Here is a 27916-nt window from a genome sequence, read left to right on the forward strand (position 1 = left end):
ATCTCAGCACTCCCAGTGTTGTGTGTGAGAAGAGAATGCAGGAGTGGTGCAATGCTTTGGAAGCTCCTGTCCATGCTTTCATTTACACTTTGTAATTCAGAGATGCTGGAACCCAGTCAAGCTGTTAGCATTCTGAGCTTCCATTGAAGCTGTCATCAGAGGCTTCATCACTGTGGGACTGCAGTGTTCATAGAGCTGACCAAATGTTCTATGGTTGACTGCATTGTTTCTCTACCCTTCTCAAATACCCCACAGAAGTTTGCACTGGACTCCTCCATGCTCTCTGACTTTGTGCAAAGGCTTCCTGGTAAGCAGTCCAGTGCACTGAGCAGTCGGTCATACACAGCCTCGGTGTTCTTCTACAGGATGGGACCTTGAAGTCAGCATCTGTCCTCTCTGCAGCATGGCTAGGATGTGAGCTCGCTCTCCAGCAAGTTGGTTCCTGGGCTTTCCAAACCCCCTGACCTTTCTCCTGTGCACTTATGATCCCTCTGGCTGACTCTCTACACTATGCGGGGTGTCAGTTTCTTAGCTGCTGTCTACAAGAGTAAGCTTGTGTGATGGTGTGTGCTCGGGGGAGGGGTGGGGGAAGGGGGTGGTGTCCTCCTCTTCTTCGCTTCAACTGGGCCCTAGACTTCTGCTGGATCTGGAAAAGGAAGAGAGTTACAATGGTTAGAAGCTAATGGCAACGGTAGGCAGAGACAGATGAGTAGCAGCTCAAAGCAGCACCACTTTGTCATGCAGAGTGATGTGTTCAGGAAGGGATTTCAGTGAGAAGAGAAGAGGATAAGATGGCTAAAAACCCTGTGGCGCACATCCTTCAGTCTCACCATTCGCAATGCTCCTAACACGCACCCTGTCCTCAGCCTCCATGGCCACCTCTTCTAATGGATACTTGGTGTCCCTCCTCCTGCCGGATCTAGCATCTCCTTCAAAAAGAAAGGAAGTGTGTATGTGTGTAGTTTGATGAAAAGTTGTGAAGATGTGCCTGTCAGGGTAGATTAATGTCACTGGTGGATGTAAGGTGGCACGGGTGTGGGGAAATTAGGGAAATGATTATGAAGATTGTAGCTGGTGCAGAGTGTGCAAGTCGCAGTAGAAGGAAGTTCAGTGAAGTGTGTTGCTGTGATTGGAAGAGAGTGATGGGAAGTGGGGGGGGGAGGCTTTTGAGTGCTGAGGCTACAAGCGGTGGACACATATCAGTTCAAAGGATTCCTCGTGACAAACCTTCTGTTGCTCAAGGCAAAATAAGTAAATGCTGTAGTATCAGCTGGCACAAAGGCTTATGAATGCAGCTGAGTGGGGGGAGAGTGATGGGGAGAAAGTTGAATAAAAACCTTATAAAGGTCTAATACACTTGCCTTTAAAGTTTGTAGGCACTCCTAGCCAAGACTTCCATCCCACCAGGTTGTCATGGGCATGCTGGAGATTTGGCAACCAGCATGCCCAGGGCCAGAAAATTAACTGGGGCAATACATCAGCTACATTATAAACACAAATCTGGGACCACTAAATGGTTAGTATAATGTAAATATATGGGAAATGTAAATCTTGCCAGAGTCACCCAAGTATTATGGAAATAGCATGACATGACTTTTCTACAAGTACTGGAAATGCACACTATAAATAAAAGTATTAATATATTATTGATGATAGATAGCTTGCAAAATGAAATGTGCATTTCCAAGGTTTTCATTGTCCATGGTTATAACATCTACTACAAAACAAAATTTGGTCAGCAGCCAATTAGGCAGCACTTTGAGCATGGTTTTCCATTGTCGCAGGTACTGATGCTGCCTTTAACTTTCTCAATTTGGTGACAGTAACCGTTTAAAATTACAAGAATGCATTTTGTTTTATATTTTCATTGGCATGCACCTCACAACTTTAGTGCTCTGTATATATAAAAGATGCAATCTGCCAGGGTCAGCCCGGGCACGACTGAGGCTAAACACAGTGAAAGTGGAGCGATCTCATATCCAACAGCTGGCTATAACATGTTTTGTTCTCTGTTCATAGGCAATGCCTTCGAGGTCTCGACTTGCTGACCTGCAGGCGGCTACTTTCCCGTGACATTGTGACGGAGAATGCGGAGCACGCGGGAGAGTGGAGGGCACGCGGGGACGCGCGCGCTCACAGCTCCCGAGCCCGGGCACGTGAGGCGGCGGCGGCGGCAGCCTGGGGCGGCGCGGGACTGCTGAGACGGACAGGACCTGACGGCAACACCAAGAGGCGCTTTCAGCACCTGCAGCCGGGACAGCTCCCGTCACTTTCTCAGTCACCTCTGAAGAGGAAAGCTCTGTCTGTGAAAGCCCGACACCGCACATCAAGCCCGCCTGCTTCCGGACAGCAAGTGTGCAGCTCGCCTGCAGTCAAGAAGCCGTCCAGGATGTACCAGGGGCACATGCAGGTCAGTGAGACATGGCCGAATACATGTTTCTGTAATTATACAAAAAATAAATTCGAGGTAACCTCAGCATGAACGTTGGCTTTCAATGGTCAAAACGCAACCAGAGCGAAACGAGTAAATGGCATGCAAAATGAAAAGGAAAATAATTGTCAAGGTGATCTGGGCTTTTGTCTGTGATAGTTATAGAATTATATTAAAATAAGACTCAAGTTTTCGGTTGTTAATTCAGGATGGAGTGGGCAGGCATATCATCGATGTTTAAATGAACGAGCAGTGTATTTACCAACGACAATAGCTTACCTTTAGTATAATGTGGAATTACGATCAAGTTTATGAAGAAGGTTAACATGAACTGCAGTGTAGCTTTCCATCCAATGCACATTTTCATACATTTAAGTATTACGCAGAAATACGATGCCTAACACGCGTCGATTCAAGGGCAAGGGATGATAGATGGGAGACAGGAAGGAATCTGCCGCGTTTTGTACATGTTCAGTGCAAGCGCTTAGTTGCTGAAGAAAGCTAAAAATGTGCGTGTTAAGTTGCTTATTATAATTGCAGTAATGTATCGCCACGTGTATAACATGGATGTATGCATATCTGAAACAATAAATAACTATTACGAGGTTCACATATTAAAGATGCATGAGTTCTGAGAGGGTGCTGTATGCAAACAAACGAAGTGATCAATGCTTCAATTAGAAATCTTCATGTCCATTATTTTTAGACACTTTGGTGAACGCACAATGTTGTTTCTAAATATAAACATCTCCGTCACTACGAATCTAATTAGTTTATAACCTTGAAATTCACCCTTGCTCACATTTCATAATGGTTCTTCATAGCATTTTTAATATTTAGGCAATAGTTTATGTGTGCGCACATAAAACGCAATTTTGTTATGTATTGCATGTATTGGTCTTATAATTCCATAATAAATGTGCTTATGATCCGCACTAGTCATTACATCAAAATCCGTTGATAAGTCCCAGTTCGCAAACGTCACAGAACGCTGCCGATACAGTCACTGTAAGTGGAGGCAACAGGCTCGCAGACTTTAATACAGTCTGTTCAGTAAGCATCGAATGTTTGACAATCCGAAACTTCTGTAATGGCATGCTTTGACAGCACGAAAAGTGGTGCTATTCGGGAACTGTGTAATTCGAGTTGTGAAAAATAGTTTAAATCTGCATCATGACTTTTTTTAATTGCTGGGGTGTCAGAATTTCATTGCCATTGTTGTTGATGATTAGGTCCACCCTCTCCTCCCACCTAAGATTCTCAAAAATATATAGGATCAAGCATGCTGTTCAAATTGGCACTGCCACAATCAATTTTCCCATTCAGTGGAGGTATTATTACACATCTATTTGAAATTGCATATTGTTCATGTATGCATGTCTGCACATTTAGGCAAGAGATGACAGTTCTGAGAAATGTATCGTTTTGCTCCTAACACCAGGTGAGAGCAGTAATTATTTACAGTACATATTGATCACAGCTCAGATGCAATATAGAGAAGCCCCAAATTATTACCCTGACAATATATGTCAATTCCAATTTCGCAAAATATCAGTTTGCCAATGCATTATTTCTACTTCCAACACCCGGTGTTCATGGATTTGTGTCTGAAACATTTAATAAACTTCAAATTCTTAAATTAACAGAACAGCTTCTTAGATCTTTCCCAATTTTTGTTTCATTTATTAAGGCGACAGTTACAATTGGTTTGACAATTTATGTGACAAGTTAAAGGCAATTTGAGAATTGTAGAGCTTTTTGATTTGTTAGTTATATGTTGGTTTGATTACTTAAGGTATTTGTTAGTTTAAGGATCAGCAAAAAAAAAGCACAGTGGGGCAATATTGACTTTGGGCGTTAGTTGGAAATAGGCGATATTAGATTAGCTGTGCGTTATACATCTCTCTTAATTTTCATTCTGAAAATCAGGAGAAATGTATAAGGGCCGGCTGATCCGATATCGCCTGTTTTACACTCTCAGCCAAATTGAAAATTGCCCCCAGTACATCCATATCATCCAGGCAGAAGTAATGCTACAAGCTTGACAATTGCTTTTCTAGTTGTCTAAAGTTCAGCCTGCATTAATACATTAAGTGGAGTAGCTTAAAGGTTTAAGGCATTTGATTTTTTTTATTTGTGTGAGTAGTGACTGGAAAGAATTTGGATGGCATGCAAATTATAGTTTTAAGGAACTCATTATGAGGTTTTGTGTTAAGTGTATTATTATGCAATTTCCACACTGACAAATCTAAAGGTTACAAGCATGATAAAAAAATAATTTTAACTATTTCTTAGAAGCTACTGGCATAAAAGTGATGTCAGGGCAACTTCAAAACATTGCATTTGCTAAAAAAATGCACCACTTTTTATAGACAATCAATCATTCCAAATCAGTGCATTGGCCCTGTCCTCAGGAATAAAAACTGAATGGGAAGGGTCAGTTCTAAAATATATTAGCAATGGATCTAAATGTGATTGAAAACCTTAAAATGTTGCCCCTGTAACTCCTATTTTTTTTGAAGACATACAGGACAACAATGAACAAAAAGATGTTGAAGTGAACAAGAAATGAGTTACCAACATGCTTCAAAAATAAGATGAGCAGTCTCCTCTGAAAAAATTGTTTTTTTTCTCCTAGTTCTGTAATTAGACTTAAGTAGAGTATTTCTGTTATTTCCACAAATCAAACTTTTTGGAAAACATTTTTGTTACTTTGGTTTATTTATTGTAAGTTTTTAATTTTCACACAATTATTGTACTTTTACCTTTTCATGTCAGATCTGTTTAAATACTCTACTGGCATTTTATCTTAAACTTGAAACTTTTTGAAACATTTCTCCAAAATACCATTAGTTTATATAAACATTCTATAAGACCTGTTTTGGAATGTAATTACTTCCTCCAGAACTTTGAGAAAAACTGCTAAATTCCATACAATGCTGTAAAATGTTTGAATAGAATTTTTTTTATTTTCTCCAATCCTTTGCTGAAGGTACTGACTCCGGCTATTGTATCTTTCCATTGTTATCAATAGACCTTTGCCTCACTCAATTAGCCATTCTTCATTTGTGAGCCTAGACAGTGAGCATCAGCAGGCTATTCAGCTTGGGGGGGGGAGGGGGGAATTGTGCTTTCACTCAGTGACCGCACACATATACTTGCCAGCAGTGGTTACTGTGCAGCAATGTGATGTGGTAGCTCTAGGCTAATGTTTTCCCCTCCTTGGTCTTGGGTCAGTGTGGCATTTTTTAGGGTCCTTACTGCCAGCATGTCTCAGATTAGCTAACTGAACACTGATCAGGAAATTATCTTTTTATTCTGGTCAGATGGCCATCTGACAGGTGCAGAAACCCATCATTATTCCTAAGTGTGTTGCAAATCTTTTAAATGAGTGATCCGTTTCAGTAATATTGTCTAATATTAAGTGCATACTCTGATCCCAATTATTAAAGCACAGATAGTTTAGGCATAGGTTGCCAAATCCGAGATTTAGGGACCCAGAAATTCGTGTGGGAGTACTCTTGGAATTAAGCAAGCTAAAACAAAGGACAGAGTACTAGTAAGCATTTTGCTGCTGTCTAGCTAGTACCCTACATGTTAAGTATTTGACCTGCATGGTTGTATAGAACTGAATGAAAAGAACAAAAGTCTCCAATGGCTAGTCGATCATCAAGAGCACCCTGGAGTATGGTGAAGTTTTCTAGCTGAGGTAACCGATTACTGATTCTGCCACAAAGGATTGACTCAGTTCCAATTTCCCCATCTCTACATATGTCACTTTGGAGCTAGGTTGACTCACCCCCAAGGAGGATAGTCATTGTTTGGTCATTAAGCAACTGAGAAGCATGTTTCTGAGCCCCTGCTTGGGGTGGTGGCGGGAGCGGATAGAAGCAGGTACCAGAAACTCCTTCTGATCAACATGATGATCAGCACAGCTATAATAAAATGTTTGCGTGCATTGCCATAATCCTCTTAATGACAGCATGGATACACACCAAACCCCATCAAACAGTAATTATACCAATTGAAGGTGAGGAGCTTCAGCAGCAACTGCCTGCCTTTCTGCAATAAATCAAGATAAACCTATAGAAAACATGTATTTGCATAAATAGGCTCCAGGTAAATTTTTTAGCACCTACCATTCCAAGTCTCAGAGATTCCTGAGATACCTATGATGGATATCTCCATCTCCATCTTATGCAGGACAACTCGCAAAATAACGGTATCCTTGATTCCCAAGACAGCTGAGTCCAATCCTGTAAATCATGCTTAGTCATTACCAATTGATTAATCTAGCACCTTATGTAAGCAACTTTGGCAAAGAGATATGCCAAACATCTCAAACATGTGGACTGAACATTCTACTTTGCTGATCTGTATGACTCAGTATCTCTTTGGATGGTGAATTTAACTACTGAGCCATTTCACTGGATATTTCATGTATTTTATTTATTAAAGGATTGATTAATCATGAACTATTAAATACTTATTTTTTTTAATTAGTATAAAATTGGAGCATAGAATAAGTACATGAAAAAAATGCAGTAATGCTGACTGGTTGAATGGCTTAAGGAGGCTGGTATTTCAACCTGCAAGTCATTTATATGAAGAGTTTTGACAATTGTCAGACAGACTGCTGGATGACACCTCTCGACATATTCACAAAAATATGTTTATTGCTGGAATATTACCAGTCATGATATGATGTGTATGAAAGAATAATAGGTTAGTGAGGCACTACTACAAAGCATGCATCTCTGTTCTAGATAGACCCATGTTGTTGGACTCTTGATATTATAGAAGGTTGAAAAACTGCTTGGGATGTTTTACTACATTAAAGGCAAAATATAAATGCAAGTTGTTGTTATTGAGCTACAGAAATGCATTCATTCAGCAAGAGAGTCTGACTGCCTGGAGGATGTTGTGGAGGTGAATGGCTATTGTTGCATTTTATTCTGCAGACTTCAAGGTGATCCTCTACCATAACCTATATTCCATTTAGCAGCTTATGTTATGTAAAATCTGGACTACTAATAGTTATGTGTATTCTGGACAGCTTTTAGCGGATGCTTGTAGTAAAGTATTACTGAGTTAATTGTAGAATTAACACATAGAGGCATGATTTTCCGATTGCAAAGAATACATTTAATTATATAGTAACATAATAACAGTTTTAGGCTGTTCAGGTCCATCTAGCTTGTCTATCCACAGTGTTCCTTTGCTGCATGTTGAATAACCTGAATCCCTAATGGCACTAACAAACTAACATTATAATACATTTGAAGTGGGGGAGAAGGGCAGGTAAGCGATAGTGCCGTCCATGTGTCTGTTTCGAGTTAATCCTATGTGCATAATATAAATACTTTGTAGTGGGAAAAAGAGAGCCAATTGTGATTGGACTACATTGTAATGTCATTTGGTTTGTTGTGCAGTGTTGCAAATACGTAGTTCTCTAATGATCGAAATTATCACTAGCAATTTCTTATGAATTGCTGATATTTAAAAATTTCCAGAAATCTGTTAAAGTAATAAGTTTGTTTAGTTAGAAATTTTTGTTCATGCTAAATAAAACTATCACTGCCACGAAAGCTAACCTTTTCTGTTTTTGGTTCTGGTGTGTATGAAAGAATAATAGATTAGCAAATCAATAGTACAAGCATCTCTTTGTATTCTACATAGACCAATGTTGTAGGACCTGTAGTTCTTGAAATTATAGACAGTTGAAAAACTGGTTAGACACTGGTCTTTCAACTTTCAGTGTAGAGAGAGATTTACTCTGTATCTAACCCATGCTGTACCTGCCCTGGAAGTGTTTGATGGGACAGTGTAGAGGGAGCTTTATTGAAACACCTGTGAACTCATCCCTTTTTGGTGTGGAAGCGGGGCATCCTCGACATGAGGGACTACCTAATACTACTAATATTTCAACTTTGGAATCTGTATTTAGATGCAGTCCAGCCTGATGGAACAAAAGTCCTCCCTGTCTGGTGACCATAAGGGCCCTATGCAAAATGAGTTTGGGAAATCTCAATCCAGTTCATAGTGGGCATGAACCAACAGCACAAAATTGTCCTCTAATTGGCAATCTCACTCAGTTTGGCTTCTGGTTCATGTGAGAAATGTGGAGGGGTGTGGGGTGGGGAGGGGGGTGATGTCACCCTGGTGCAGTGGGAGATGTACCTCTGAAGTTAAAGTTGAGACTAAGGCTTGTTGTAGGGACAAAGTAGAGGTGTCCATGGCCCCCTGAGAAAGTTTCAAGTAGTCCGCCAAAATAGCACGAATCCAAGTTAAGTCAATCATATTTCTCGTTGCTTCTTCAATTAAACCAATCGAAATCCAGATGTAACCTCTTGTCAATTAATTAACCAATCAGCTTCTTCTTTTGCTCCAAGGGCTCAGCCCTCCTTCACGTTTAACCAATGGAAACTCTTGTTGCTCGGTTTATTCAACACTTTGGAAGAGTGATGCAAAGCCTATCATTGCAGCAATTACGTGGAGTTGGGTTGGTGGACCTCATTGTGCTTCGGAGGGGGAGGGATGGAGGGGTGGGGGAGGGGGGTGCAGGGCGATCCAGTGCAGAGAGAGATATACACCAGGATTGGGCCAACAGGGAGTATATTGAGGTTATCACTAGCAGCACCAAAAAGATAGCGGATTTCCTCAATTCATTCGGTAAGGAGCAGCAGCACTCGAATAATAAATAAACAGCAGTAACAATAGAGTCACCAAAGGAGAGCTTCCTCTTTACACTCACTCACTCTGGTGGGTGTCAGTAATGCTGGGGTTACAAGTACAAGGCCTCATGGCAACACTCTCACTCCAAGCACCGACATCTGCTAGACTACGTCATCGTTCAAGCAAGGGACCACAAGGATGTCCGCATCATCCATGCCATGACTGGAGCTGACGAATGCTGGACTGACCACCGCCTAATCAGCTCTCTCATTTCCATCAATGTAGCCCCAGAACAGCGGCGACAACAGAAACACTGTCACAGGAAAATCAATGCTGGAGCACTCAAAGACCCTGCTATGAAAACCCTATTCAGCCTACGCCTCACAACCAACCTGACAACTTCCAGTGAACTGGAGACACAGAGTGTCCACAGTGCCTGGTCTGCCCTCAAGACCTCCATAATTAGCACCTGCGAAGAGATGCTTGGTCACTCCACCAGGAAACATCAAGACTGATTCGACGATAATGACCAGGAGATTCAGGAGCTAATAAGCCGCAGGCGCAAGTCATTCTTGAACTGGAATCAGCAACACAACTTGAGAGCAAGGGAGCAGCACTATAGATGTCTGAAGGCCGAGGTCCAACATAAAACTCACGACCTAAAGAACAGATAGTGGGTGGAAAAAACGCAGGAGATCCAGCAACTAGCCAACAACCACGACGTGCATGGATTCATCAGCGCAGTCAAGACCACCCAAATACCCAAGGTCCTACCCCACTAAGGGCCAAGAATGGAGAAGTACTCATCAAGAACAGAGAGGCAGTCACTGCCCACTGGAAGGAGCACTCCAAAGATCTCTTTAACCGAGACTCTATCTTCGACGTGAGTGTCCTCGACTCCACCCCACAGCATGCTACCCGCCACCATCTCAGCACAGCATGAGGTTGAAAAGGCCATCCTACAATTAAAGAACAATAAGGCCTCAGGAGCAGATGGAATCCCCGCCGAAGCATTAAAACATGGCGGAGAAGCACTCTTGGCGTGACTCCATGAACTAATTCCTCTTATTTGGAAGGAGGAGAACATGCCAGGAGATCTCAGAGACGTTGTAATCATGTCCATCTTCAAGAAAGGTGACAAGTCCAATTGTGGTAATTACAGAGGAGTTTCCCTGCTGTCTGCCACAGGGAAAGTCATCACAAGAATTCTCCTCAATTGCCTTCTCCCTGTGGCTGAAGAGCTCCTCCCAGAGTCGCAATGTGGATTCCGCCCACTACGGGGCACAATGGACATGATCTTCAGCGCGTGTCAAATTAAAAAAAATGCAGGGAGCAGCACTAGCCTCTGTACATGGCCCTCTTTGATCTCACAAAGGCCTTTGACACGATCAATCGGGAGGGATTATGGAGTGCCTCCTCAAATTTGACTGCCCTCAAAAGTTCATCACGATCCTCCGCCTGCTTCATGATGACATGCAAGCCGTGATCCTGACCAACAGATCCACCACAGACCCAATACACATGCAGACTGGGGTCAAGCAAGGTTGTGTCATCGCATCAATGCACTTCTCCATCTTTCTTGCTGCAATGCTCCATCTCACCCTCAATAAGCTCCCTGCTGGAGTGGAGCTAATCTACAGAACAAACGGGAAACTGTTCAACCTTCATCGCCTCCAGTCCAGATCCAAGGTTGTCCCATCCTCTGTCATTGAATTACAGTATGCAGATGACACTTGTGTTTGCGCACACTCGGAGGTCGAACTCCAAACCATCGTCAACACCTTCACCGAAGCATACGAGAGTATGGGCCTTACACTAAACATCCGTAAGACAAAGGTTCTCTACCAACCTACTCTGCCACACAGTACTGCCCCCCGATTGTCAAGATCCATGACGTGGCCTTGGACAACATGGACCATTTTCCATACCTTGGAGGCCCACTGTCAACAAGGGCAGACGTCGATGACGAAGTCCAACACCACCTTCAGTATGTCAGTGCAGCCTTCAGTCACCTGAGGAAGAGGGTGTTTGAAGACCAGGACCTCAAACCTGGCACCAAGTTCATGGTCTACAGAGCAGTAGTGATACCCGCCCTCCTATATGCTTCAGAGATATGGACTAGACACAGCAGGCATCTCAAAGCACAGGAGAGTACCACCAATGTTCTCGCTCAGGCCAACATCCCCAGCATCGAAACATTGACCGTTCGATCAACTCCGATGGATTGGTCACATCGTCCGTATGCCCGATACTAGACTCCCAAAACAAACACTCTACTCAGAGCCCCGACACGTCATGCAAGCCCCAGCTGGGCAGAGGAAATGCTTCAAGGCCACTCTCAAAGCCTCTTTGAAAAAGTGCAACATCCACACCAACAACTGGGAATCCCTGACCCTAGACCATTCAAAGTAGAGGAGAAGCATCCGGAAAGGTGTTGAACACCTTGAGTCTCTTCGCCGGGAGCACGCGAAAACAAAGCGCAAACAGCGGAAGGAGCGTACGACAACCCAAGCACCCCACCCACCCATCCCTCCAACCACTGTCTGCCCTACCTGTGGTAGAGACTGAAGGTCCTGCATTGGACTCATCAGTCACCTGAGAACTCATATTAGTGTGGAAGCAAGTCATACTCAACTCTGAGGGACTGCCTAAGAAGAGAAGAAAAAGGGGTTTAGGTTCTGTTTCAGGTCATATCCTGTGTGAGTTTGTCTCTGACTTGATGATAGTGGAAAAATAAAATTGTTTCTAATTTCCAGTTATCGATTAAAGGGGGTGCGGTTAATATATGATTGGAATTTCTCTTCCTAATTAACCACAAGTAAATCAAAAATAATACTAAATATATAGGTTTAATTGTATAACTAGTTCTTATACAGAAAAAAATACTTGTGTTGTGTTACAAGGGGTCGGTGGAATTTTTGTAACACTCAGAAGCAAAAAGGTTGAGAATCCCTGCTATACTTCACCTGGGAGTGCTTGATACTGACATTGGGAGGGAGAGGATTTTCATCTTGACCTTCTGGGCTTGTAAACATCTGGAACAGATTACCAGCCCATTTTTTGAACAGATCCTATTTTCATTCCATAAATGGTTCTATAACGGGTCAGCAATCTGCTCTGCCAGATTACCACACAAAAGCAGTGAAGTTGAAAATTTAACCCTGGGCACTTGAAATGCAAAGAGTTCCATTCACCAACACTATCATCATTTAACTTGTTGAGCATGAAAAAGCAACAGAAATTGCTTAAGGCCTGTAAAAATGACGGTTGTTTTAGCCTAATCCCCAAATATTTTGGTGGAAACCAGCAGAGCTCAAAACATATGTGTTTAACAGGAATACATATCTTAATTGACATGAGTACATATCTTAATTTCTATGAAGAAGGGTGAAATACATGATTAATGAAATAAAACCACATTTTTTAAATCAAGAAATGTCGGCATATTACTACTCTTGGAAGTCGTATCACAGTTTACACATTGCTAAGAATCTTTTAAATTAGTTATTACTGCCAATTTTAAAACCCAGGATTTTGTCAGGTTATTTTGAGTAAAATATAAGAGAAAATTAATGGAAAAATTGGACCCCAAGAAACTCAGGTAAATTCAGAGCAGTTCAGTAAAAACAGTTTTTGTTTTGAACATCACTAAAACTTAGGAAGACAAGAAAGGGCATAAAAAGGTGCAGTTGAATTAAAGGATAACCATAATTATGGGCCATCAAGCACCGTCATCAGGCACTGGAGCCTTCAAACAACAAATCAGATAGGTCAGGTAGCTTCCTGCAATACAGCCTATAAAGAGTGTGGCTTCATTATGTTGCACTACTATGCTCTGCACCGAGGACAGTGCATGAAGTCAACATTGGAGGAGGGCCTTCAGCATGATGAAGGACAGGACACTGATGACATAGAGGATGATGAGGAAATGAAAGGGATCCAACATTGCTTGCAGCCAGAGCTGTTCAGCAGCAGCTCATTGAAGATAATTTCAGCCAAGCAATCTGTGCTCGCCTGTGTTCACAGTCATGTCTTTCCACCCTACAATCAACAGCATCTTCACAATACCAAAATTGATATTCATGTCACCTAACATTGCAAGACCACCAATTACTGCAGGAGCAGTACTGAGGTTTAATTGGCTAGAGAAAGCTCTCCTGTCTTACACAAAGGCCAATAAACTATTCCTTACTTAGTGTGATCGTCTAGTGCTTATCTTGAAATGCTGTTTTACTTAACCCAATGCTCTACAAGGTCATTACCCCAGTGGCTGTAACCTGGGAAGAGGGAGGCTGCTATGGCTCATTCAAGGGTTAATGAGATGTCCGTGTTTCATGATATCTAACAGCTTTGGTCTGAGAGGGTCCAGTTGCAGACTGCAACAACTCGGCATCTGCCAGGGCAATCTGGCCCAGCTGGCTTTGTCTCACCAGAGCACATACAAGTTTGGGGGTTGTCGGGGTGTTATCGTTAAAGATAGCATCATGTTCCATTCCCATTGCACAGTTGCCCCTGCTACTGGGATGAGGCTCAGCACAACTACAGACTCCAGGAAATCAGTGAAGCTCCAATCCATTTACTCTCCCAGTCTATCCAAGGCAGAAGAAATGGTTGCTCTCAAAGCTTGCATGGCTCCAGTATGAGCATCCCTGAGAAATGTTACTACTAGTGCCATATATATTTGAAAGGGGTCTTAGTTGCAATCGGCATCAAGGTGAGCACATGCTCCATGGTTGGCTGCAGAGTGGTAACTGTTCAACCTGCGCCGTCTCCAGGCCAAGTTCAAGACCACCCCAACCTCTGTTGTCGAGCTACGGTACACGGATGACGCCTGTGTCTGCGCACATACAGAGGCTGAACTCCAGGACATAGTCGACGTATTTACTGAGGCGTATGAAAGCATGGGCCTTACGTTAAATATCCGTAAGATAAAGGTCCTCCACCAGCCTGTCCTCACCGCACAGCACTGCCCCCCAGTCATCAAGATCCACGGTGCGGCCCTGGACACCGTGGACCACTTCCCATATCTCGGGAGCCTCCTATCAACAAGAGCAGGCATCGACGACGAGATACAACACCGCCTCCAGTGCGTCAGTGCAGCCTTCGGCCGCCTGAGGAAAAGAATGTTTGAAAACCAGGACCTCAAAACTGCCACCAAGCTCATGGTCTACAGGGCTGTAGTAATACCTGTCCTCCTGTATGGCTCAGTGACATGGACCATGTGCAGCAGACACCTCAAGTTGCTGTAGAAATATCACCAACGATGTCTCTGCAAGATCCTACAAATCCCCGGAGGACAGGCACACCAACATCAGCGTCCTCGTCCAGGCTAACATCCCCAGCATTGAAGCACTGACCAGACTCGATCAACTCCGCTGGGCAGGCCACATAGTTCGCATGCTAGACATGAAACTCCCAAAGTAAGTGCTCTACTCGGAGCTCCTTCATGGCAAACGAGCCAAAGGTGGGCAGCGGAAACGCTATAAGGACACCTTCAAAGCCTCCTTGATAAAGTGAGACATCCCTACTGACACCTGGGAGTCCCTGGCCCAAGACCGCCCTAAGTAGAGGAAATGCTTCTGAGAGGGTGCTGAGCACCTTGAGTCTCAACACCGAGAGCATGCAGAAATCAAGAAAATGTAGCGGAAGGAGCGTGCAGCAAACCAGTCCCACCCACCCCTTCCCTCAACGACTATCTGTCCCACCTGTGACAGAGTCTATGGCTCTCGTATTGGACTGTTCAGCCACCAAAGAACTCACTTCAGGAGTGGAAGCAAGACTTCCTCGATTCCGAGGGACTGCCTATGATGATGATGATGATGACGATGACAATGATGAATGTTATTACAAGTTGGTAGTGGATTTCACCATACTATACAGCATGTTTTAGAAGTTCCCTGGCAGACAGTGCAATCCATTCAGCAATTACCTATGCACAGAAATTATCTTCATTTTGTATGCTGGGCCCCTGAAGTTTTCATCTCTGTTCTCTTCAGCTGAGTTAGGTTGCAAGCTGAGCCTCCACTTACCTCTTCCCTTGGCCTTCCTTACCACCTCCACTTGCTCGTGCTCACTTGATATGATATGGCAACCGTCCGTTTCTAAAGACAATGGTGTAAGTGCCAAAGTTGTTTGGTTATTTTGCCATACTGCAACATCACAAATGACTGAAGTGGATCAAGCAACAGTCCTTGCCACAGATGGTGCAGGCGTAATAACAGGGCCAGATAAAGAATCCCGCACAGTATTAACTCATGAAGCCTGATATGCTTTCCTCTTTGTTCTCTTCTCTTTCCTCTCTCAGCCACCTCTCTTCAATGCCTTTGGCTCCCTGATGCCATTCAGCTGTTCAATGTGGCCTGTTGTTAGTTATATCTTCCTAGCTTGCAGTATCAATGTCAAAAGTCTTCAAGTCCTTCCTGCTCACTTATAATTAGTAGAAAGATTTTTAAAGTAATGTGATTGTTAGTTGATACACTTTTAGGTGTATTTTCCTTTGTAAATAAAGTTTAACAAAAATGTAAATGTGAGTAAATAGGCGAGAAAAACTGCTGGTTAATAGTCTGTGGTGAGAGTAATGAAGTTAATGTTTCAGGTCGATGATCTTCCATCAGAACTTGACGAAAGGTCATTGACCTGAAATGTTAACTCTGTTTCTCGCTCCATAGAGGCTGCCTGACCTACTGAGGATTTCCACATTTTCTGTTTTTATTTCAGATTTCCAGTATCCGCAGTATTTTGCTTTTGTTCTAGTTAATGGTAATGCCTTTCTTGTCTGTTGTTTAGCCTATTCAGAATCTTGCTCTCATGCTAAAATGTGTTTGCAATAATTAACCCCTGAAAAATTGTTCATTATGGATTTGTTAAAAGGCAGTCGAGACAGTTTTGCTCATGGTTAGATAAATACAAAGATTGGTCTCATTACTTAGTTATATCTGTGAGTAACTTTGTGAATGGAGGGGAAGATTTCAAAGGCTCACAGAGAATTGACAGAAGAGAATAATGCTATATAATTTTCATTCTGACAGCATGGATGCTGTGATTGACAGGTTTTCCTATTGCAACAGGAGCTCAAGGAAAGGATAACCAGGGAATGTATAGGCCATAGGAGGCATGCCACTCACAGCACAGATTATGAGTGGCTCAATACCATAATCTGTAAAATGGGCTTCATAAGTTCTTTGCTGCATTTGTACCAAGGCTTGTACATTACAAAGCAAGATGTATGATTGTTCCTGATTTATGCCCTTCAACTGACAACTGACATGCTGGAAAAGTATAAAACAAGCATGATTACAAGTGTGTCCTGATTGTCTATTTCCATCTGTTAAATTAACTAATTTGGATTACAGGGAACAAACTGAATTAAAATGGCATGATATCACCATCTTGATTTCCATTCGTTATCATGTGCAAAATAAAGTCAATTATTCCTGAAAGATTGAAGTATATTCCTTTCGGCTTTTGAATTGATAATTGTTACAGGAGGTTTACTGCAAATGCTTTAGAAGCCTTTCTTGGAAAGCTACAGAGGGTTTAGTAATATTTACATTAGATCATAAATTCTAACATTATTACGTTTTATTGATTATGAAGATAAACTATTATACTCGGCGCTTGCTGCAATGTGCTGTTCAGAAATGAACAGCATGATCTATTTTTATTCAAAATCTCTGAATACTCTTCCCTGTATTGTTTTGTTGACGTCTTTGACCTAAACAATAGCTTTTTTATTATTTCATGTTTATTTTGAAATGGATAACTTAATCTGGACAGGCAATTTAATTTTGTCTTTAGTTCTGTGTACATGTTTCACCCAATGCATTTCCTGTGCCTGATATGTCACAGAAAAAAATAAAACAAAAGTGGGCTTCAGTTATTATCCTGCTTAAAATAATGAAACATCTTTAAAAAGTATTTGATGAAAATAAATTGGAGAAGATTTTTAAATGTGAATGTGATATAGGCTCCTGGAAGTCATTTTACTTTGGTACTAAAATAAAATTATGTGAATTCAGTGGATTATATCTTAATTTAAACCAACACATGTTTGGTAACATAGTGCATGCAAACATGCAAAGCTAGGATAATTATAGGATGCAGGTTTGATTCCCCAGTGCATAGAGCTCCAAATTCAACAGCATTGCTATGGGGTGGGGCTGAGTGGAAGTACACAAGGAACATCAAAGGGAGAGCTGACTGTTAGTCACCCTCCAGTAGAGAGGTTCCAAGCACGGTTGACAGAAGCCTGGCAAAGCATTGTTCACCTTCTGACTCAAATATAGTTCATCTATGGCGAAGCGAGATTGGGGGAATGGGGAGAAAATAAAGTACATTCATGTCCTACTCAACAATCTTTAAAGAAAAATTTGAGCTACCTGTTTCAATAAGGGTTTCCAGTAGTCTGTTTAAGGAACACTGATTAGGCCGCTCAGTACTCAATACCACTGGTCGGAGTGTCCATGGCACACGTAAAACTGGCATCTGAGTCTTTGGTATAGGACCCTGGTTTACATATTGAAATAAGACTCCCTTTTTTCAGGCATGAACGATGGCCACCTATTTTGAGGCCAGCTCAAAGATCGAGTTGGGTGGGCTTCAGGCAGTCAATAGGCAGGAGATTGTTTTTTTAAAATTTTTGTCTGCAACTGCCCCAGTTATCAGCATAAATGGGGTGGTGGGCAAATGAAAATTAGCACTCTTAAATAATAAAATGAACAGATTGCATTACAGATTTCCTTACTGATTTTTAGTTGTAACATTACCTGAGAGAGTATGGTAATAACTGACAATTTTAATAGCAACTTTTAGAAGTGAATGAAATGTTATGCAGTAGTATAAACATATACATATTTAAATAGAGCTGTTACAGCTGGCAGTGGAAAATAATTGCTGTGGTAAATGTCATAATCTTTATGGTGAGCCTTTATTTCCTGCCTACAGTAAAATCCAGCCAAAAATTCATCAAAACCACAATGAATTGAAATCTATTCTAATACCTCAATCATCAATCTGCTACTTGATCACCAATTTCGTTTTAGAGCAAATCAACGAAATTTAGTTTTAGAGCAAATCAGCGAACTTTTCATGCTCTTAAGCTTATGGTTCAGCATAAAATCGCAGTTTTAGTAATTGACTGAAGAACAGAAGGAGCAGGCCCTGGCACTCAGATAAGTTACAGGGGTTTTAGGAGGGCCTCAAAGTCTGGAAGAAGGGGTGCCTGGGGCAAGGGAGACCTAAACATTTCTTGTGGGGTCTGCAGGTGCATTGTTCTTGCTGAAATGTTTTTAAAAGTTTTAGGACCCAAGTTTGGTCGAATTACTGCTGGCTGCCGGTGTGATATATTCACAGAGCACAGCACACACAGGTCTTTCTAGCATGGCAGGCAGCTCTCGGAAGTCTCCGGAACCTGCTGCTTCTATTTAATTATTAGCTCTAGTTGCAGTACACAATACGTCCACATCCACAATGTGGAGCTACAAACATTACAAGCTTACGGACATTACACTTCTCCCTCCTTAATGAAGAAGTTATTATAACAACATCATACATAACTTGCATGTTTATACATAACACAGGATATAGACTTATTTTTTCCATATTTATAAATTTAACTTAACCACTTGTTTTCTGTTTCGAAGAGGATACCTTCGCTCTCAAACAGAATCTTCCAAACATGGTGTCGAATTTAAACTCATTTGAGGTTTCTCCTGAGGATCGTTTTCCTCCACGGAATTTCCTTGATTTTCATTTGAACTCACTCTAACTTCAGGCTGTTTGTTTTCCTGACTCGGACTCAGACTTACATTCTGATTTTCTCTTGGATTTGTTTCCAGTACATTGGATGTGTACTGGAATATCAAAACCATCTGATGAGTCAGAAATAATTGAATCATTCCTACCTTCAACTCCTTCTATGTCTGTAGGTAAAATATGATCAATGTGAACAAACCTAACCTGTCCATTATCAAACATCTTTACCAAATATGTGCGAGGACCACATATCTTCATCACTCTTCCTAGTAACCACTTTAACCATTTATAGTGCTGATTCTTCACTCTTACCTTTTGATTTAATTTCACACTTCTCTCTTTTACTCTACCTCTATCATGATTCTCTTTCTGTCTTAATTGTGTCTCTTCTACGGACTGTGCAAAATTTGGTTTTAACAATGAGAATCTGGTTCGTGGTTGTCATTTGAGAAACAACTCTGCTGGTGTTCTACCAGTAGTTGTATGAGAAATATTATGATTCGTAATTAGAAAATTAGCCAATTTGTGATCCAATGACAACTGTCAATTCTTTGGATTTGGATCTAACATTTGTTTTATGAGGGCACGTTTTACAATTTGTACAGTGCGCTCTGCTACACCATTCGAAGCAGGATGGTATGGTGGAACCTTGGTATGTTTCACACCATTTTTGCTCGTGAACTGTGCAAATTCTTCTGAACGAAATTGTGGTCCATTATCCAAAACAATTTCTTCTGGTAGGCCAAATGAAGAAAATAAACTTCGCAAAATGTCTAATGTTTTACTTGTTGTTATTTTCCACATTGGAAACACCTCAACCCACTTCGAATGGCTATCAATCACAATGAACAATTGTTGTCCTTCTAACTCAGCAAAATCAGTATGCAACCCTGGGAGGCCATTTCCATGGCTGTAATGGTACTGATGGTGCTTGCTTGCTTACCGATTGACATGTCGTATATTGACTCACGATGTACTCTATATCTTTATCAAGACCTGGCCACCATAAATAACTGCGTGCAAAACTCTTTGTCAAGCACATTCTCAGGTGCTGGTCATGGAGGTCTCCTAATAATTTGGACCTGAATTTATTTGGTATAACCACTCTTGCACCCCACATGATCTTTATCGACTGATAATTCATTCCTGCGAATGAAGAATGGATCTTTGTCTGTTACCTGGTTTGGCCATCCATTTGCAATACAATCACACACCTTTGACATCACTGGGTCACGTTTGGTTGCTCGACCAATATCTTCAGCTGTGACTGGCAATTCATCAACGTATGAAAAATAAACCACTTCTTCCCTATTGGGTGTAACTTATGATGGGGAAGGCAATCTAGACATTGCATCAGCATTACTGTGATCAGCTGATCGTCTGTATTCAATATCATATGTATATGCTGACAAAATCAAAGCCCATCTCTGCATTCGGGCGGCAGCTAATGTTGGAACTGGGGACATTTGATGGAGGATTGCTGTTAGAGGCTTATGGTCCGTAACGATGGCAAACTTAGACTATACAAGTATTTGTGAAACTTCTTGACCCCAAAAATTAATGCCAAAGCTTCCCTTTCGATTTGCGCATAATTACTCTCACTGGCACTAAGAGTGCGTGAAACAAAAGCAATTGGTCTCTCCTCCCCACTACTTAATACATGAGAGATTACTGCCCCAACTCCATATGGAGAGGCATCACATGCTAGCTTAATCTCCTTAGATATGTCATAGTAAACTAACATGGCGCTCTCTACCAATTTGCTTTTACACTCCTTGAATGCTGTATCGCATTCTTCTGACCACTTCCAATGGACCTGTTTTTTCAACAGTTCATTCAGTGGATTTAATACTGTAGCCAAATTTGGTAGGAACTTCCCATAATAGTTCAAAAGACCCAAGAATGAACGAAGTTCAGTGACATTCTTGGGAATGGGTGCATTTCTGATTGCATCCAGCATCCAGTTGGATGTAAACCATCTTTGTCAACTCTGTACCCTAAGTACTCCACTGAGTTTTGAAATAACTCACACTTACGAGCAGACACTTGTACTCTGTGCTTCTCTAGCCATTTAAGGACTTCATTCAACATGTTATTATGAATTTGCCTATTTGCTGCTGAAATTAGTATGTCATCCAAATAATATACTACCTCTTCAATACCTTGCAAAATCTGGTTCATCACCCCTTGGAATATGGCAGGGGTGGAAGACACTCCTATTAAATTGATACAGGCCTAGATGAGTATTTATAGTATTTATAGTCAAGCATGACTTGGACTCCTCACCTAGTTCAAGCTGTAAGTAAGATCCAGTTTTGAGAAGATCTGACCACCTGTCAGTGTTGTGAACAAATCTTTTACATTTTTACATTATTGGGGACAGTACTCTCTAGAACCTGGTTTACGGTTACTTTATAATCACCACACTATCTTACCTTACCATCGGATTTAGGTACAACAACAATGGGTGTAGCCCAATTACATCGATCTAGCTTAGAAATAATGTTCTCAGTCTTTAGTCTTTTGAGTTCTTGCTCAACTTTCTCCTTGAGTGCACATGGTACGGGACATGGCTTGCAGTAAACCGATCTAGCGTCCTTCTGTATCCTGACACTCGTCTTGAAGCCTTGGATCGGACTGCCCATTTCGCAGAACACCTTCAGATAAATCTTGATAACATCATCTGTTGATGCAAATCTCGTTTCAACACGAAAAGTCTCACTCCAATCCAGCTTTAGTGATCTCAACCATTTCTTCCTAGTAAGGCAGGCTTTTCTCCTTTCACTACTATTAGAGGCAAGTTCTTAAATTTATCCTTATATTTTACCGATACGGTGATATGACTTACCACAGGAATTTTCTCTCCCGAGTAGCCTCGCAGCTCCATCTTGGATTTCTCCAATGGGAAATCCTGAAATTTGTCGAGGTATAGCGACTCCGGTACTACACTCACGGATGCACATTTGTCAAGTTCCATTGGTATCTTGAATCCCGCAACATCTATGTGGATTTTAACCTCACTGTCTGTTAACCTCGTGCTCCTGATGACGTGTAACTTAACATCTCCTCGTCCTGCTGTTCTTCCATGCTATGTAGTCTCTGGGGATTTCTACTCATAGCTTTTAAAACTGATTTATCCTTCGGTCGGCATACCTTTGCAAGATGCCCAGTCTTTCTGCAGAAGAAACACTCTGCCTTCATATATGGACAACTTTGAGCAATGTGTTGTCCCAGGCACCTATAGCACGACTTCGACGCTCTGTTAGAATTTCCAGTTTCTGAGACTTTGGGCCCTCACCGCCTTTTACTTTGAATATGCAGGCAATTCACCTCGGTTGACTGATGACCATAATTATTATGAAATTCTCAGGAATATTGATCGGCCATGCCCATTGACCTCGCTGTCTGACAAGCAATCTCAAAAGTCAAGTCATCCGTCGTCCATAACTTTCTTCTGATTGCATCATTTTTCACCCCACAAACAAAACGATCCTGCAATGCTCGGTTTTGAAAGTTTCCGAAATTACAGTGAATAGATAGCTTTTTTAATGCTACAATGTAATCACTGATACTTTCATCAGTCTTCTGATTTCATATACCGAAACGATAGCTTTCAGCAATTTCTAACGGTTTGGCATTATAGTGCTGCTCCAGCTTCATTAAAATCTCTTTAACCGTGTGTCCTTTGGCTCATCAGGCACAAGCAGATTTATCAGCATTTCATATAATTCTGGACCCGCTTCAGATAAGAAGACAGCTCGCTTCCGTTCCAACACAGCACGGTTCTGATCTGCATTCTCTGGAACTTCGATTATGTTATTTGCTGTGAAATACATTTCTAGCTGATCCACATATGCCTTAAACCTTTCCTGGTCATGTTTATATTCATCTAAGTGTCCCATTACTGCTATGCGTGCCGCCATTTTTGACTCTGCAGTTTAAACTAGTGTGCTTGTTTTTTACCTCGGATTTTGTAGCTATTTCCAAAGACAGAGAAGCTTCCAAAGTCTATCTGTCAGCTGGCTGAATCCTTCACCAACAAAATTTCAGCTTTAAATCATCCGAAAAATCCCATCTCGCCACCAAATGTGATATATTCACAGAGCATAGCACACACAGGTCTTTCTAACATGGCAGGCAGCTCTCGGAAGTCTCCGGAATCTGCTGCTTCTGTTTAATTATTAACTCTGTAGTTGCAGTACACAATACATCGACATCCACAGTGTGGAGCTACAAACATTACAAGCTTACAGACATTACAGCCGCCGAGTTTTCTCGGCGGTCTCGATGTTTTTTGGGCACTCTTCCCTCCAAGCGAGTTTGGTCAGGTCCTCAAGCTGGCAGGGAGGGAAGACCGCTGGGGAGCATCTACTGGCGTGTGCTGGCCTGCAAAGCCCATAAAAGTCCTCCCGCCCGCTGAGTCCCCAGTTTGGTCCGGGCGGTCCTCCGCTCCAGCAGCAGAAGAGACCAGCGTGTGGAGGCAGGTCTTACCTGAACGGTAAGTATGAAGACCCTCAAAAAAAGGTTAGTGCACTTTTCTTTATTTTTTTTGCAGGGATTTTGGTGGATGGGGTCCTCTGAAGGATTTCTGGTAGTTTTTTAAATTGTTCTGAAAATGTTTGCTTTTAGCCATTCCCCCCTCCCTGGGCCCGACTGTATCCTCGGCGGTACTGTGCCGAGGATTGCATTTGCTGTTCAGAATGGGACCTACCGCCCTCTGCCACCCAGAATCGGCATGTAAGGCCCATTTTTTCCGCCGGGCGGTTTTTCCCACATTTTTTCACCAAACTTCCGTCCAAAGTACCGTAAAGATCTTAGCGGTCCTTTCGACAGTACTTGGGTGGAACTTAGGTTTCACCAAACTTGGGCCCTTAAAAACTTACCTGTTTGGGCCTCTTCCGACCCACATTCTTCTTTCGTCTAGCTTCACCTGGTGGGAAAGCAACAATCACTTCCCCACACAGGCCACTGGTTAAAATCTATTCCCAATCTGCATTTTTAAAGAAGGACCTCGCCGGTTTCCAGTGGGTGTCCTTGCAGACTCCTCAAATCCGACACCAGACATTAAGTCTGCATCATGGAGTTGTGCCGCATGTGTTTAGCTTTTGGATTATCTTCAGGACTTTTGCCTCGACAATCGCTGTGATTATATACACCTTTGTGGGAAAGAAAACATCAGAGGTGGGAGAGAGAGAGAGAGAGACTGGGGAGGTGGAGTGGGAGACTGGGGGGAGAGAGAGACTGGTGGGGGGGGAGAGAGAGAGATTGGAAGAGGGAGATGGAGAGTGGAGGAGAGAGAGAGAAAGAGAGAGACTGGGGGGAGGGAGAGAGAGACTGAGGAGAGAGAGAGAGACTGGGGGAGAGGGATCATGTTCTTCCAATCCCACCCCCTTTACACCCACACCCGATTTCTCAGAAAGCTCAGTGCGTGTGTGATAAAGGTCATCATTGGAGTGGATGAAATGCGGAAGTCATGACACTGTCACTATTCACTCCATACCCAATAAACCTGTTAACAATCCGTGACCCACACACAATGCCCCATCTATGGTGCGGCAGGCGGGCGGACAGGCGGGGAGGGATAAGGTCAGGAACTTGGTCTGGGATGGGGCAGGAACTTGGGCTGGGGGTGTCAGGAACTTGGGTTGGGGGTGGGTCAGGAACTTGGGTTGGGGCGCTATGAACTTGGAATGGGGGGGGAGTCAGGAACTTCGGCTAGGATGAGGCAGGAACTTGTGCTGCAACAATTTTGGCTGCGGGGGGCATGAACTTGGGTTGGGTGGTGGGGTCAGGAACTTTGGCTGGGATGGGCAGGAACTTGGGCTGGGGGGGGCATGAACTCGGGCTGGGTGGCGTAAACTTGGGCTGGGCGGCGGTCAGGAACTTGGGCTAGGGGTGTCAGGAACTTGAGCTGGGATGGGGAGCCCTATCCTCTCTGGACATTAAGTCAGGATGGCTCGATTTACACTTTGCAAAGTCACTGAGAACTTGGGCTGGGTGGTTCTAATTACACATTCCAGAGAAACTGCTGGGTGTGTCTTATCCTCCAAGGGGACCAATTAGCAATCAGGTCATGTGATCATGGAGAGCCAATCAGAGCATTTTGCTGGTGCAAATAAGCGCGTCCTTTAGTAAACCAGTATCTGATTTTGGTATCCATGCCATTAATGTAGATCTGAAGCATCATTTATTTATGAGGGACCTTGGGGACTTTCGGGTGGTGATAACAGGGTGCAAAGGTGTTTGCGGCCGGTCGTGGCAAGATCAGCGATTCCTGCTAAATTGAGCGGGAGTTTTGCAATGGTGGTAAGTCATTACGCCCCAATCGTCTGCGCCCGGATATAGTAATGGGAGCTCATACAAACGGAGTTCTCATTATTATCAATGAAAATACGAGATTATGATTGATGGTTCAGGCTCACGTGATTCCAGCATATGTGTCCATAGATGGAAGACAGGCCCCATACACTGCGCAGCGAATGGAGGCCCCCAACCAGAATCCTATGTTCTTTTGGGACCAACAGGTATTTTCATAGATTTTTTTCTCCGGCAGCAATTTTCGGCCCATAGAATCATAGAAAATGATGACACAGAAGGAAACCATTCAGCCTATCATGTCTGTGCCTTGAGAGCCAACAATGCTGAAAATATGGATCTGCATAATGATGCAACCTCCCCTTTAAGAGCCTGTGTGAAGGATCATTGCTGAATGCATTGCACCTGAAATTTATTATGCATTCAGCAATGATCTCTGCTGGTAGCGCCCCTGTAGCCCTACTGAGATCATTAGCACTTGATCTAGCCCTCCACTTCCTTCTTGGGGCGCTAACACCCAATTTAGTAGAAGTTCAGAACCATTAGTGCCTGGCGCGAACGTTTCAAAATTAAAAAATTAATGGCCCAAATGGGACGCTACCGAATTTTACCCCCTTGTTTTTCAATTATCACTTCATTGTTTTTTGTTCCTCTCTGTCTTTTTATTTTTTGTTCCAGTGGTCTCCTGCCTTTAGCTCACATCCTTGCTATCACTCATGTCCTCCCAGCAGACTGTAGGTCTTGAGCGAACTCGTCACAGTCACTGTGACTTTCTTTGTGGGGCCCGGAAGAGTACTTCTGTTCCACTTTGCACCGCAAAGGAAATTCTTCGGCTTGCTGAGAGAGCCTCTTCGTCCTTCTTGTCAGCTACTGACCTGCTTCACCTTGGTGGAAAAGCTGCGCAATCCATGCTCAGGAACCAGTTAAAATGCCATCAGGGACCTATTAACCCAATAAGATCCCAATTTACATTAATCACGAGGCTCCCATCTACTTTAGGTGGCACCTCATCTGCCTGCAGAACCCTACAGGTTCATAATAGAGACAGGAGGAAGGGTTTGAGCTCCAAGCGGGTATATGACCAGCTTGTTTTTAATTGCCACTTGCCCAGTTTCCGCTGGATCCCTTGGTGAAAAATTTACATACTCTCATACATGAAAATGAGATCTAAATGATATCAACGGTATAAAAGCTATGAGCAAGGCCTTACTTGTAACTATGTTTAAATTTAGCTTTATTTCTGTATGCATTTTAAATAATCAAACTACTATTCATTAAAACAATTAAATAAGTCAAGTTACTTACAACAAGATAAGCGATTTAAATATGCACTCTGTGGCCAACATATTGAAAGGACATTTATAATGAGTGACTTATTTCATTCATCATTGCTGACTAATTATTAAACAAATAGAAATTAGAGTGCAGCAGTGTTCGAGAGATATGTCATCATCTGTGCCAACATTAATGTGAGTTTCACATAAATTATTGATAAGAAGTATAATGATTGTTTAGTCATTTATTAATGAACAGACTGCAAGTGGTTTTAATATATTTGGGCTAGATTTGAAATCTAAAATCAATATATTACTATTGTTGCTGCAACTCACTGAACTGCTGCCTCAGCTCATCTATCTACCCAGTGTGTCAGTCACTGAGGGCAAAGTGTAAACTTTGGGCACAAAAATCACTCCTGGTGAATTACAGCAAACTATTATTGATACAGCAAGGAGGTTTAAATATAAAATAAGATTAGAAGCAGTGCCATCCTAACAAATTTCACAATTCTGTTTCTCTTTTCAAATGCACGTAGCATGATTTTATGGCACAAGTATGCCTAAAGTTTAGAAATACATTATCAAGGCTGCATTCTGTTTGCATAACAAGTGAGCTTATTGTCAGTGCCAAAGTACAAAAAAAATCATTATTTTTGACACAATATTTTTTTAATTGTCCAAAATAAATATTTTTTGTTTACAGGCTGCACTTTTCTATGAAATAGTCTACTTTAGTTCAAGAGGACACATGGAATATTAACTAATTAAATAGTCAGCTGGTTGATACAGACTGTCACATTTCTAAATAAAAATTGAATTGTTAAATTCTTCCAATATTCCATCAGCTATCATATTTCCCCAACTTAAAAAATATCTAATTATATAAGCTTATTAAATGCTGACATTGCAGCTTGTGAACAAATTTGCCCAGCGCTACACAGCGTGTAGCCCAAAACTTAAATCTGCTGATCTTACAGAAGGGTTGTACTTTGGGCACAGCTTGTTAAGAGTATTCTAAAAACAGATGTGTGCCACAGTAGCTTTCCACACACTTTGTCAGCTGGTTCAATTAAGCAAGTGATTCAGTATGAGGCAGTACAATTTCCTACATCTGCAGGGATTCAGAATTTCCACAGGGATTAACAACTTCACCTACAATATAAACCCCTATTGGTTAATTTAAATCTAACTGACCAAGGATGGCCAAATGTAAAAAATATCCTTCTAATGCACACCTGATGTCTGAAAACATTAGCTCATTTTTTAAATCCTCCTATACAAGTCCTGTAATTGTGGACATTTTAATTATTTCTGTTTCATGTTGATTGGGCTTTCATCAATATAGATAGCAGACTGTTCAAATATTTTCTGTTAAAATTACATCTAAATAAATTTGTGCTTTGAAAAAATACTTCTTGAGGGATAATATTCTGCAGAAATTAGTAAAAGAAAGATTTGCATTTAT

The 27916-nt window shown here is 42.0% G+C and overlaps 1 protein-coding gene across 1 annotated transcript in view; it reads left to right on the top strand.

Moving 5' to 3' along the window:
* The first annotated feature begins 2350 nt into the window (after positions 1-2350).
* Positions 2351-27916, top strand: part of pex5la (peroxisomal biogenesis factor 5-like a) — a 302502-nt gene continuing 276936 nt past the window's right edge. Inside the window, exon 1 of the mRNA XM_070883494.1 lies at positions 2351-2410. Within this exon, the coding sequence (XP_070739595.1) occupies positions 2390-2410 (21 nt within the window). The 5' untranslated portion in view covers positions 2351-2389. The remainder of the gene's footprint in view (positions 2411-27916) is intronic.

Source organism: Pristiophorus japonicus, chromosome 6, assembly GCF_044704955.1.
Source record: "Pristiophorus japonicus isolate sPriJap1 chromosome 6, sPriJap1.hap1, whole genome shotgun sequence".
Classification (NCBI taxonomy): domain Eukaryota; kingdom Metazoa; phylum Chordata; class Chondrichthyes; family Pristiophoridae; genus Pristiophorus; species Pristiophorus japonicus.